This window comes from Henckelia pumila, unplaced genomic scaffold, assembly GCF_033568475.1.
Source record: "Henckelia pumila isolate YLH828 unplaced genomic scaffold, ASM3356847v2 CTG_461:::fragment_3, whole genome shotgun sequence".
Lineage (NCBI taxonomy): Eukaryota > Viridiplantae > Streptophyta > Magnoliopsida > Lamiales > Gesneriaceae > Henckelia > Henckelia pumila.
This window is the reverse complement of record NW_027331831.1, coordinates 8,951,374-8,965,446: the sequence shown is the minus strand read 5'-3', so window position 1 is coordinate 8,965,446 and position 14,073 is coordinate 8,951,374. Positions and strand designations below refer to the sequence as shown.

General features: G+C 36.3%; 1 protein-coding gene across 1 annotated transcript; it reads left to right on the top strand.

Annotated features, from left to right (window-relative positions):
* Positions 1–11,208: 11,208 nt before the first annotated feature.
* Positions 11,209–13,709, top strand: LOC140871824 (inorganic phosphate transporter 2-1, chloroplastic). The gene is made up of 3 exons (XM_073274555.1): positions 11,209–12,200; positions 12,506–12,697; positions 12,790–13,709. Exons 1-3 carry the CDS (start codon positions 11,475–11,477, stop codon positions 13,612–13,614), a joined length of 1,743 nt encoding a protein of 580 aa, XP_073130656.1. The 5' UTR covers positions 11,209–11,474; the 3' UTR covers positions 13,615–13,709.
* The last annotated feature ends 364 nt before the right edge of the window (positions 13,710–14,073 follow it).

Genomic DNA, 14,073 nt, shown 5'->3' with positions numbered 1-14,073 from the left:
CATTATGAATTTATAGTCATGCCTTTTGGTCTAACGAATGCACCAGCAGTGTTTATGGGATTAATGAATAGAGTATTTCAAAAGTATCTAGATGACTTCGTGATCATATTTATCGATGATATTTTGATTACTGTAAGAATTTGTGTGATCATGCTGAACACTTGAGAACAGTTTTGAAGACATTGAGAGAAGAGAAACTGTATGCTAAGCTATCCAAATGTGAGTTTTGGTTGAAACAAGTGGTATTTTTGGGTCATATTATATCAGGAGATGGTATTTCAGTTGATCCAAGCAAAGTGGAAGCTGTGATCAGTTGGCAAAGGCCAACATCTGTGCCAGAAATTTGAAGTTTCATGGGCTTGGCAGGATATTATCGTTGATTTATTCGAAACTTCTTGTCTATTGCAAAGCCTATGACACAGCTTACACAGAAAAATGCACATGTGAATCTACTTTTCTAGAGCTGAAGAAAAGATTGACTACAGCACCAGTCTTGACAATCCCTTCAGGTACTGGTGATTTTGTTGTTTATTGCGATACTTCTCACCAATGTTTGGGATGTGTATTAATGTAGAGAGGACATGTTGTCGCTTATGCTTCTCGACAACTGAAACCACATTAAGCTAGATATCCAATTCATGATCTTGAATTGGCAGCGATCATCTTTGCATTGAAGATCTGTCGACATTATTTATATGGTGAAAAATTCGAAATCTTTTCTGATCACAACAGTTTGTAGTATCTGTTCTCACAGTCTGAACTGAATATGAGACAACGAAGATGGCTCGATTTATTGAAAGATTTCGATTGTGAAATCAAATATTATCCAGGGAAGTCGAATGCAGCAGCAGATGCCCTAAGTAGGAAGGTATGTGCTTTGTCCTTGTCTACTATAGGTGTATCTAATTTGATTGAAGACTGCTGTATTTCTGGATATATATTTGAGACAGATAGAAGACCGATGAGAGTATCTGCTATCAGTGCTGAGCCAGAACTGTTGATTCGAATCAAAGAAGCACAAAAATCTGATTTGAATGTTCAGAGGTCGATTGAAATGATCAGATCAGGACATCAGTCTGAATATAAGGTTAGTGATGAGGATGTATTATATGTGAATAACCGAATTGTTGTTCCTGATGTGGTTGATTTGAAACAGCAAATATTGAAAGAAGCTCATAGCAGTAGATTCAGCATTCACCCTGGAGGCAGAAAAATGTACAACGATTTGAAGAATCGGTACTGGTGGAAACAAATGAAGTCTGATGTGACTGAATTTGTATCAAAATGTATGAATTGCCAATAGGTGAAGGCTGAAAGGAAGAAGCCTGGAGGTCTATTGCAGAGTTTATCTATTCCTGAATGGAAATGGGACCATATTTCCATGGATTTTGGGATGAAATTGCCACGATCATCATTCATCCCGAGGATGCGATGTTGTTTGGCTGATCATTGACAGATTGACGAAATCTGCATATTTTATTCCCTACCGAATGACTTATCGTCAATGATCAGCCAAACAACATCGCATCCTCGGGATGAATGATGATCGTGGCAAAATGACTTATCGTCATGATCAAATGGCAGATCTCTATATTCGAGAAGTGGCAAGATTGCACGGTGTGTCATGCCCCGGAACCGGGCCTAGTTGATATCAGCGTTGTTTAACAATTTAACATTGAAACAACAAGCCTCGTAGTAAAAATCTTTCCAAAAATCAGTCTATTTCATAAACCATAACTGTTTTTTACAGTGAAAAACACAAGTGCGGAAGCAATTAACGTAGTAAGAAATAAAACTGAAATAAATTCTTGAATTTCCATATCTTGAACTTGATCACCAACCCCAAAATGCGTGTTGTTCATCATCTTCCAACTCATCTTCGCCCGTATCTGGGGAGGGAAGTAAGGGGGTGAGTGTTTTGGGAAACACTCAGCAAGTGGGGGCCAATCGTACACACAAATATCGAATATATATACATGATACGAATTCAATAGAAGACAAGACAGGAGACAAACAGAATACGAAACAAAGAATCAAGACATATCATAACCGAATCATAACTTATACATGACACTGTTATTCATCTCGTTAATCCTGGCTACTGATCAGTCCCTAATTGTTACTCCTCTAAGGGGACGAGTCCTTAAACGGTTATTATAACCCACCGCATCAGGGCCTTATCATATCATATTTTCCGAATTTCCTTACCATTTATTAATTTGAATCCTAACAGTGCATTTCAAGATCTCATTGCATAACAGAGGAATCGTACAGAACGAAACATGAAACGAAATCAAAGGACATGAAACTAGGAATGTACGATTGAGTTTTCAAAACAGGAACATCATTGTTTTAAAAATATATTTATTCATATCTTATCATAATGACCATGTGCTTTTACTGGTTTTGGGCTCCCTCTGGGGCCTTTTCCTATAAACGGGCTCCCTCTGGGGCATTTTCCCACGCATGGGCTCCCTCTGGGGCCTTTTCCCGTAGACAGGCTCCCTCTGGGGCCTTTTCCCTCATAGTCTTTTCCCAATGCGCCATTATTCAAATCAGAATCATCACAAATGAACATATCACATGGGTATCAATTGGAACGAAAAGAACATAATGAATCTGAACAAAGGCTTAGCAAAGGAATGCATAACGAATCATAAGGTACTTCAAAATGAAGCATAACAAAGGATTCATGCGGAACGAAAAATATACGGAATCAAAGGACATAAAACAAAAAAGTGTACGATCAAAACTTTAAACGGATACTTGGTGATTTCAAACAAGAATAAGCCCAAACAAAGATTTCGATGGTTTCTTAGAATAATGCTTAGAGAATTAAAATGAACAAAAAGAGTCCAATAGAAACAAGACTCAATGATTTCCATCAAATTGAAACAAATGTGGCTTAAAGAAACAAAAATCCACTTACGTTATTTTCGGATTTGTATGCAACAAAATTCAGTCAACTTGCAGAAGTGTTTTCGGAATATTGAACCGTCGGATCGATCAGAAATTTTGTCAGCACGTTCATAAGGATGTGAAAAATATTATGAACGGTGAAGATCGGCTTTGACGATCATTTGATACCATTTTTGGTCGACGAACTGAAGGCGCTCCCTTCTCGCCTAAAATCTACCACGTATTATCGCGAAGGCCTTTTAGGTAACTCTAACCGTTGTATTGGGTTGAAACTTGGACAGAATATGTATAACATAAAAAGGTATATTGTGAACGGTGGAGATTGGATTTCGAAGTCATATGGGGTGACGAAAAAAATCAGTACAATGGACTTTGAAATGCTTCTTGGTTGTGATTTTTCACTCAACCTTTGGGAGTATTTATAGGCAACTTAGATCAGCTGAATGGTCATGGTTTAAGGCCATTAAATCCCATTTTAATGTCATTATCAGCCATGAATTGGGCTATTACAAACCTTGATCATGACTCTTCAATTTCTACATTGATGTTGGCATTTCAACTCCTTGTAATGTTACTAAAAAAAACCGAATCTTCCCATCCCACCCTCTTTATTGAGAGTTTCATCCTCGAAACTCGAGTCAACTTGCCCTTTAAAAATAAAGGGATATATCTTGCGCATCTTTTCCTCAAGTTCTGAAGTTCCTCTCTCTCCGTGTGGTTAGACCATTTTATTTTTATGTACGGAATGGTTCTTCATCTCAAAACTTGGTCCTTGGTATCCACTATTTGGATTGGACTTTCTTCATACTTCAAATATTTATTCAAGATCCCTTTAATCACGAGTGGTCCAACTTCAAGAATTTGACTTAGATATCTACAAGATAGTATGCTTGTCATGATTCCTCGTAATCGCACCATATTGTCTATGTCTAGGGTAACCAACTTGTCTAGAATAAATTCATGCGATGATGCACGAATTTTATGAGTCTATCAACGATCACCCATGATCTTATTTAAACCCAAAAATAATTTTGATACAATTAATGTCCATACAAAAAATTTCTTATTGGCATATCTCTACTAATTGAACTCAAATTACGTAATTATCTTACATTGTTCTATCAAGTTCACTAAAATCCCCATCCTCTCGGCATGTTTTTTTTAGCCGGACTTTTCTTAATATTGTCTATAAGCATTACATACCCAAATTCCTACTAGATGAATTACTAATAGTTGAATTCCTCTCTAAATATATCCATGTTTTTCAATAGTTCAAACCTAAATTCCTTTAACTGAGTTTCTCTTAACTAGAATCATCCTTAATTGGTTTACCCTTAGCTAAACACACAAGATATAGTGTGATAGATCTATGAATTAAAATTCATCCTTTCTGTGATAAGCTTAGTCTGTCGCATTTCACGCATGTCTACTTCTATTGGCTCTTCTTCATGTGCGTTCTTTGCGCTAACTGGTGTTGATTTGTAGCTAACTTGATTTGAGTACTTGCACGTCCCATAACTCGTTCAAGGACAAAAGTGAAGTTCATTCTAGAATCAGATTACTCTTAACAAATCTATTCTATCAGCCAACTATTTTGTCTTATCGGATTCTTTCTCTCCCAACTGGTCTATTGTCCCAGCTGGTCTATCTGAACAAGGGCTGCTTCACAACTGATTTTTTTTTCAGCAAGAAGCTCTTCCCATCCGGATTATGGAATCTGGAGGCTCTGATACCACTAAAATGTCACGCCCCGGAACCGGCCCAGTTGACATCGGCGTTGTTTAACAATTTAACATTGAAACAACAAGCCTCGTAGTACAAATCTTTCCAAAAACCAGTCTATTTCATAAACCATAACTGTTTTTTACAGTGAAAAACAAAAGTGCGGAAGCAATTAACGTAGTAAGAAATAAGACTGAAATAAATTCTTGAATTTTCATATCTTGTACTTGATCACCAACCCCAAAATGCGTGTTGTTCATCATCTTCCAACTCATCTTCGCCCGTATCTGGGGAGGGAAGTAAGGGGGTGAGTGTTTTGGGAAACACTCAGTAAGTGGGGGCCAATTGTATACACAAATATCGAATATATATAAATGATACGAATTCAATAGGAGTCAAGACAGGAGACAAACAGAATTCGAAACAAAGAATCAAGACATATCATAACCGAATCATAACTTATACATGGCACTGTTATTCATCTCGTTAATCCTGGCTACTGATCAGTCCCTAATTGTTACTCCTCTAAGGGGACGAGGCCTTAAACGGTTATTATAACCCACCGCATCAGGGCCTTATCATATCATATTTTCCGAATTTCCTTACCATTTATTAATTTGAATCCTAACAGTGCATTTCAAGATCTCATTGCATAAAAGAGGAATCGTACAGAACGAAACATGAAACGAAATCAAAGGACATGAAACTAGGAATGTACGATTGAGTTTTCAAAACAGAAACATCATTCTTTTAAAAATATATTTATTCATATCTTATCATAATGACCATGGGCTTTTACTGGTTTTGGGCTCCCTCTGGGACCTTTTCCTATAAACGGGCTCCCTCTGGGGCATTTTCCCACGCATGGGCTCCCTCTGGGGCCTTTTCCCGTAGACAGGCTCCCTCTGGGGCCTTTTCCCTCATAGTCTTTTCCCAATGCGCCATTATTCAAATCAGAATCATCACAAATGAACATATCACATGGGTATCAATTGGAACGAAAAGAAGATAATGAATCTGAACAAAGGCTTAGCAAAGGAATGCATAACGAATCATAAGGTACTTCAAAATGAAGCATAACAAAGGATTCATGCGGAACAAAAAATATACGGAATCAAAGGACATAAAACAAAAAAGTGTACGATCAAAACTTTAAACGGATACTTGGTGATTTCAAACAAGAATAAGCCCAAACAAAGATTTCGATGGTTTCTTAGAATAATGCTTAGAGAATTAAAATGAACAAAAAGAGTCCAATAGAAACAAGACTCAATGATTTCCATCGAATTGAAACAAATGTGGCTTAAAGAAACAAAAACCCACTTACGTTATTTTCGGATTTGTATGCAACAAAATTCAGTCAACTTGCAGAAGTATTTTCGGAATATTGAACCGTCGGATCGATCAGAAATTTTGTCAGCACGTTCATAAGGATGTGAAAAATATTATGAACGGTGAAGATCGGCTTTGACGATCATTTGATACCATTTTTGGTCGAAGAACTGAAGGCGCTCCCTTCTCGCCTAAAATCTACCACGTATTATCGCGAAGGCCTTTTAGGTAAATCTAACCGTTGTATTGGGTTGAAACTTGGACAGAATATGTATAACATAAAAAGGTATATTGTGAACGGTGGAGATTGGATTTCGAAGTCATATGGGGTGACGAAAAAAATCAGTACAATGGACTTTGAAATGCTTCTTGGTTGTGATTTTTCACTCAAACTTTGGGAGTATTTATAGGCAACTTAGATCAGCTGAATGGTCATGGTTTAAGGCCATTAAATCCCATTTTAATGTCATTATCAGCCATGAATTGGGCTATTACAAACCTTGATCATGACTCTTCAATTTCTACATTGATGTTGGCCTTTCAACTCTTGTAATGTTACTAAAAAAAACCGAATCTTCACACGGTGTGCCAAAATCGATTGTATATGATCGAGATCCTAGATTTAGTTCACACTTTTGGCATAGCTTACAGGAAGCTCTAGGTACGCGCTTACATTTGAGTACTGCTTATCATCCTCAAACTGACGGACAATCTGAACGAACTATTCAGACTCTTGAGGATAATCTTAGAGCTGTAGTACTTGATTTTGGTACTACATGGAAAGATTCCATACCACTTGCGGAATTTTTTTATAACAATAGCTATCAGACGAGTATAGAGATGGCTCCATTTAAAGCATTATATGGGAAGAAATGTCGATCGACGTTGTATTGGGATGATGTGTCAGAGGTGCCGGAGTTGGGACCGGATATGATTAGACAGATGACTGAGAAAGTGAAATTGATCCAGTAAAGAATGAGAACAGCACAGCATAGACAAGCCAGATATGCGAATGTTCGACGTCGGCCATTATCTTTTGAACAGGGAGATAGAGTGTTCTTGAAGATTTCACCGTTCAGGGGCACAGTCAGATTTGGCAAGCGAGGGAAGTTATCTCCGCGATTTATTGGGCCGTATGAGATACTCGAGAAGATAGGCAATCTTGCTTATCGACTCGCTCTTCCTATATATTTATCTGGTATCCATGATGTATTTCATGTCTCGATGCTTCGCAAGTATCAACCTGATGAATCTCATATCTTGAAACCTGATGAAGCTGAGTTGGATTAAACTCTTAGCTATTTTGAGCAGCCGATTCAGATACTCGATAGGAAGGTAAAACAACTCCGAACGAAGACCATTCCATTGGTGAAGATTCAATGGAGTCGGCACGGAGTTGAAGAAGCGACATGAGAAGCTGAAGATGACATGAGACAACGATTTCCTTATCTATTTCACTTATGTGAGTTCTTATTCAGTTTACAGTTATTCTTTATTCTTATGTGTATACATACTGTATATCTATATTGTTTATGAATTCAAGGACGAACTCATGCCTTAGTGGAGGTAAAATGTAAGGCCCAAGATTATTTAATGTAATCCGAGGTAATTTAATTTTAATCCGAGTATATGTAATTTGGGAATATTTAGATTTTTGATTTAAATTCTAATATTCTTAAATTATTTAGGATTGAAATTGATTTAAAATAAGAGCCGGGGACTTAATTGCAATTTTTGAAGTTTCAGGGGCTAAATTGCAATTGTACCTAAAGTTATCCGATTATGAATTATATTATTCAGCATATACGTGTAAGTTAGTTAAGAAATTCAGAAAGTTGAGAGAAACTCTGAACAAAGCCGAAACCTTCTTCGTTTTTATTGAAATTTCGATTTTCAAATCGCCGTATCTTTTGATCCGATCGTCCGATTTTGATTCCATAAATTGTTCTGGAATCCTTGTGACGAGGGCTTTGATCTTTTGTAAGTATTATGATGTTTTTTTTAGGTTTCGAGATCAGTATATGAGCAGAGATCAGATTTTACACTTTGATCATGTTCTTCAACGGTTATATGATTCGATATCGAAACCGGATTGAAGAGTTCGTGTTAATTGTATTCAATTATGATTTCAGCATGTATATTGATTGGTATAGCTCCTGATAAGAAGATGTGAATGATGTTTTGCTGGTGTATTATGTGGTGAATCGTATATGAAGTTAGAAATGTTTTTGATATTTCGTCGGTTACCGATTTTCAATCGCTACGCCGTCAAATCGTGTTTTGAACTGTTCTGCTAGCCTATGATTGAGCTGAGAATCTTGTGATTTTACACTGATGTTTCTTGATCATAATCGTTACATTTCAGATTAGTTTCAAGTTCGATCAACTTAGGAAGTCCGACTTTGAACCGAAGAAGTTTGCTTGAGGTTTGAAATGATTGTATTGAAGTTATATTGATGAGTTTGATCAGATTTTGGATTGATCATCTTGAATGAAGTTTGATATGAATGTTCTGATTGTTATATTTCAGATTTGAAGTATTCAGAACCCAGAAATACGAAGGTATAATGACGACATCACGAGTCAGGAATTTTGAAACTCGAGAATGACTCTTCTTGAGTTGTCCCGCCAAAACCACATACTTGTTATTGTTTTGAGTTGATTTGATGTTGTCGATCCATCTCAGGTAGAGGATCTTTGAGTTTGAATCGATATGATGATAATATGATATGATATTGAATTGATTATATGCCAAGATCTGAGGCGATCTTATTTTCTAGTTCAGAATGACTACGATAGATGGATATCTATGTCAAGATCGGTTACGAATCTTGATGGCAATGACGAATTATGAATCAATTCTTAATCGATATATGCGTTATTTACTCTATTGTTGAGTCGATATGAATAGAGTTGATTTGATTTATTTAACGCTTTATATATGTCAATTATACTGGAAATGTTTTCTCACCGGATTTTATCCGGCTGTTGCTTTGTTTTGTATGTGTGCATGACAACAGATGGGGCAGGAGCTGGCCAAAGTCGACGAGGGTAGCTCATGAGAGAGTCTAGAGATGTGGACTTGGGTTGTTGTAGTTGCAACAATGTATATTAAGTCTAGAAAGCATGTTAGAAAACACTCTAGTTGTTGTTCTTGAAGAATTGATGAACACTTTGTATAACTTCATGCTTTTGGTTGGATTCAAACCTCTACTTTGATGTATTAGCTTGTTATAAACATGTTTAGATCTTGTTCTATATATATCTACATTTTTTGGGACATCATTATGTTGAATTGGAGAGGTTGGAAGGATCAAATTTTGCTGTCAAAAACCAGAGCACAAGGTTGCCCAGTGTTGTGCTCGGTCTGCTCTTTTTAGCGGACCGAGCGCTGCGTATTTTGTTCCCAACCCGAGAGTTGGGTTAAGGGGGCGAACGGTCTGCTCTTTTTGACCGATCCCGCGCACCCCCTTTTGAAAAAAAAAATAAATTTGTTTGATCTTATTCCTTTCTTTGTTTATTAATGATGTTTAATTACTAATTATCCTAAAAATGAGATTAGCAACCTGAGGCTTCACAAAAAGTAAATAGGGTTAACTATATAATATATATTTGTTCTACTCATAAATATTTCACTTGGTTTAATTTATTGTTTATTTTTTAATGTTAGTTGTTTACAAATATAGTACTAAATTAGTTTAATAAAATTTGTTAAAAAATAATGATTTAATTATAAATTATTAGTAATTGTTAATTATGATACTAACTTTAATTATGCTAATTATCATATTAAATTTTTATTATATCTTCATTCTAAAATTTATCATTTTAAAAAAAGTGTTTTGTTTGATTTTTTTACCAATTAAAAAATTTATGTATCAAATTTAATACTAATAACTAATAATCACTTTAAAATTATAGAGATTCATTATTATTCACGTCTCTCTATGGTTATAAGTCAATAACTTGAAAGTATCATTAGTGTTTAAATTAGATTGAAAAGGTTATTGTAAAAAATAATTTTCCACATATCTCTTTATCATGTTATGTATAAAATTAATGGGTCAATTAATTGAAACTATTATTAGGATTTAAGTTGGAAAAAAATAATTTAAATATATAAATTATTTTACATATCTGCTCATCCTATTACATATAAATTGATTTTTAGAGAACATTTGATTTTTGGTTTTATGATTTATTCACTCATACTTTGTATTATATAAAATAAAACTATTGACGTATATTAAACTACTATTGAAATGTTAATAATTTAACTTATTATTTATTTTTAGTATCCCTTTTTAAATAGAAGCAATAATTTAATAAAATTTGATTAAAAACGAATTAATTATAAAGTATGTGTAATTGTATAATTTTTTTTTATAATAAAATATCGTTTTATCATATTATATTGCAGAAACACAATACTAATAAATATAACTTTTTATTCATATTTGATCATAAATATAAGTAAATTTAATTGAATAGTAAATATGAAATGCAAATATTATATTATTAATATGATTTTTGATTGAATTATTTAAAAATAACTAGATACACGTGCGTAGAACGTGTTTTTTTTCTAGTACAATGAAATGTAATAATTTTGACATAAATAATAATATTTTTTAATGAGTTGAATCGAGTAGGAAATCATTATCACAAAATCAATTCCTAAGACTATCTTATGGGAGTTTCGTGTTAAAAGTATTTATGAACAATGTCGTACATAAGATTTTCAAAGTCTGTCGAATTTTAAAAAATTGAGTCTCAAGACAATAAAATGTGTTTATTTTTTTTTATTAAATATGATTTTTAAAACTAAATTTACAACGTGTAAACTTAGCTTAAATTCAATGATTGAGTGGCATTGTTACTGAATATATACGTGACAAAATGTAATGTGTGTGTATGTCTGTACTATTTCATGAAAATCAGCGTAACAAAAAATTTAAAATTCATAGAAACACAAACATACAGTGCTAGTAGTTAAGAAAATTTTTGGGCTCTCTTTTAGATCTGAACCTGAGACGATGGACTTATGTCGGGTCCAGCTATGTAATTGTGTATTTAGATAAAATACTTTGTATGGATATTGTGTATAAAAAATAATGTGTAAAATTAGTTGAGCTGTATTTTTTTTTTTTTTTGCTCTTCAACGTTTTTAACATGTCTCCCTCTTGACAAAGATCTGTGGCTTGTGTAATGAACATGTCAAGTAAAAAAACAAACAAATCGCAGCTCGAGACAACAAATTCAAATCTTGAATTTTCCACCATTCGTTCCACTGATCAACCAAATCCACACTCTCCTCTTAACTTTTCCACCAAATAAATAAAGATGGCCAAAAAAGAAGTCGAAAAATCAAGGAGATGCAGAGTCGGCCATTCCCAGTCGTCCTCTACATTCCATGGCCGAGAATCAAACTGAATAATTCCCTCAAATATTCGCTCCTCAGTTGTGTTTTTCATCCATTTGAGTTGTGACACCTTTTAGTCATGACTTCTACCTATTGTTTGTCTTCAACCAGAAACACCACATCACAAGCTTTATCAGTTCATAATTCTCGCCTTTATATCCCAAAGCACAGGTCTTGTGTTTTTGCAAGTGAATCTCAGTGTCCCAGAAAGGATTTTCTGGTTCTCAAGCATCAGATATCAAGATTAAGGGGCCCCTTCACACTCTTGAGACGCCCTTTTGCGGCCTTATCCTCTTTTGCGGAGTCGGAGAGTGAGGATAATGGAGGTGTTGTGGGAGGAAAAGGGAATCATCATGCGGAGACTGCGAAATCGGAAGATGATTTGTCTGGAATGGCCCGGGCTTTCAACATATCTTCGAAAACAGCCTCTGCTATATCAGTGTGCATAGCGTTGGCGGCTCTTACTCTGCCATTTTTCATGAGTTCATTGGGGCATGGGTTGCCATTCAAGATCAAAGCTTTATCTTATGTTACCCTTTTGTTTGGATTTTACATGGCTTGGAATATTGGTGCTAATGATGTGGCCAATGCAATGGGGACTTCAGTCGGTTCTGGGGCGTTGACACTGCGGCAAGCCGTGGTTTTGGCTGCCGTGTTGGAGTTTTCAGGGGCGTTGCTGATGGGCAGCAATGTCACAAGTACGATGCAGAAGGGGATTCTCGTTGCCAATGTTTTCCAAGGAAAGGATGCTTTACTCTTTGCTGGTTTGCTTTCTTGTTTGGCTGCTGCTGGTACTTGGCTGCAGGTGCACTTTAGTGTTTGCAAATGTTTTGAATAGATAGCTATTCTTCTTCTTGATTCATTAAACTAGATGCAGTTCATTTCAATTTTCGGGTATATAATTGATTGTCTATAGTTTCTTGGATTATACAAATGCTGTCATTTATATCACGTGTTATATGCCGCTGATATCTCCATAAACATCTGCCACTGGTGGTGTTAGTGCCTGTGCAAAGCCAATAATATCGATCTTCACATTGAAAGAAACTGAGAAATTCTGAGTTCAAGCACTCCCCAAAGTGAGTTTCTAAGTTCAATTTTTCTACTCAGGTAGCATCGTACTATGGCTGGCCTGTCTCGACTACACATTGTATAGTTGGATCAATGGTTGGATTTGGTCTTGCTTATGGAGGAACCGATGCTATCTTTTGGAGTTCACTGGCAAGGGTAACTTCGTCGTGGGTCATTTCACCTGTCATCGGAGCACTGACGTCATTCCTTGTCTATAAATGCATTCGAAGGGTACGTTCATCTGTTGCACAAATCTTGATCACAAAGCAGCATTATTTGCAGAATGTTTTGTCTGAAACTCTAACTCTCCTTAATATTTCTAGTTTGTTTACAGTGCTCCGAATCCAGGACAAGCAGCCGCTGCAGCTGCACCAATTGCTGTCTTTTTAGGAGTCACCGGCATTTCTTTTGCAGCATTCCCTCTCGCCAAGACCCTCTCCATAGCTTTTGCTCAGGCCTTAGCCTGTGGTGCTGCAGCTGCATTTTTAGTTGACAGAATCACAAGGAAACAATTAGGACACCTCCTAGCCAAGTCTGCTAAAGCAGATTTAGAGCCAAAGGAGGAAACCCATCTCAGTAAGAACATCGGCTTTCTATCCGATATAGCTGGCCCTACAGGCACCCAACTAGAGATAGTTTATGGAGTATTTGGCTACATGCAAATTTTATCAGCCTGCTTCATGTCATTTGCACATGGAGGAAATGATGTGTCCAATTCCATTGGCCCTTTGGCTGCGGCTCTGTCCCTTCTCCAAGGTGGCTTGAGTGGAACTGAGATTGTGATTCCTAATGATATCCTAGCATGGGGAGGATTTGGGATTGTTGCAGGGCTCATGATTTGGGGATACCGAGTTATCGCTACTATCGGTAAGAAAATTACAGAACTAACACCAACTCGAGGATTTGCTGCTGAATTTGCAGCAGCATCTGTTGTTTTAGGGGCGTCGAAACTGGGGCTCCCTATTTCTGCTACTCATACTCTGGTGGGGGCAGTGATGGGGGTAGGATTTGCTAGAGGGCTTAACAGTGTACGAGCTGAGACGGTGAGAGAGATTGTCACTTCTTGGGCTGTGACAATTCCCGCTGGTGCAACATTTGCTGTCATTTACACTTGGATCTTGACCAAGGTTTTATCTTTTGTACTTTAACTTGACACTAGAAGATCATGATTTTAAACATTTTGAGTGCATTGATGATGCGCTCTGGAAAAATTTTATTCAACGATTTAATTTTTATGCAATTCTCAGTGTGTTTTCTACTGAAGTTGATAATGCAGTAGCAACTTTTTACAGATTTGTCATTTGTTATCATACTGTCATGCTCGGCTGCTTATATAGCAGACCGATCAAGGTAAGTTCGATGCTGCAGTTAGGGCATCCAAGTGTGGACATCTGTTTTTACATGTGGAACCATAATCTTCAGTCCCACTACAAATGCCCACCCTCTGGAAGCACCGAATTTTCCGACTGATCAAAATATAATGCTTTGATATCATCACTATTATCTGTGGTTTTTGGTGCAAGGATACATGTGAGCCAATGCAATTGGAATGAAAGTACAAAGGACCCTGTTCTCCTGCATGATTAGAAACACGATTGCTCAACTTC

Coding starts and splice junctions, on each gene's coding strand:
- LOC140871824 (XM_073274555.1), top strand. CDS start 11,475: ATGACTTCTACCTATTGTTTGTCTTCAACCAGAAACACCACATCACAA. Junction 12,201..12,505: donor CTGCTGGTACTTGGCTGCAG/GTGCACTTTAGT, acceptor TTTTCTACTCAG/GTAGCATCGTACTATGGCTG. Junction 12,698..12,789: donor TCTATAAATGCATTCGAAGG/GTACGTTCATCT, acceptor TAATATTTCTAG/TTTGTTTACAGTGCTCCGAA.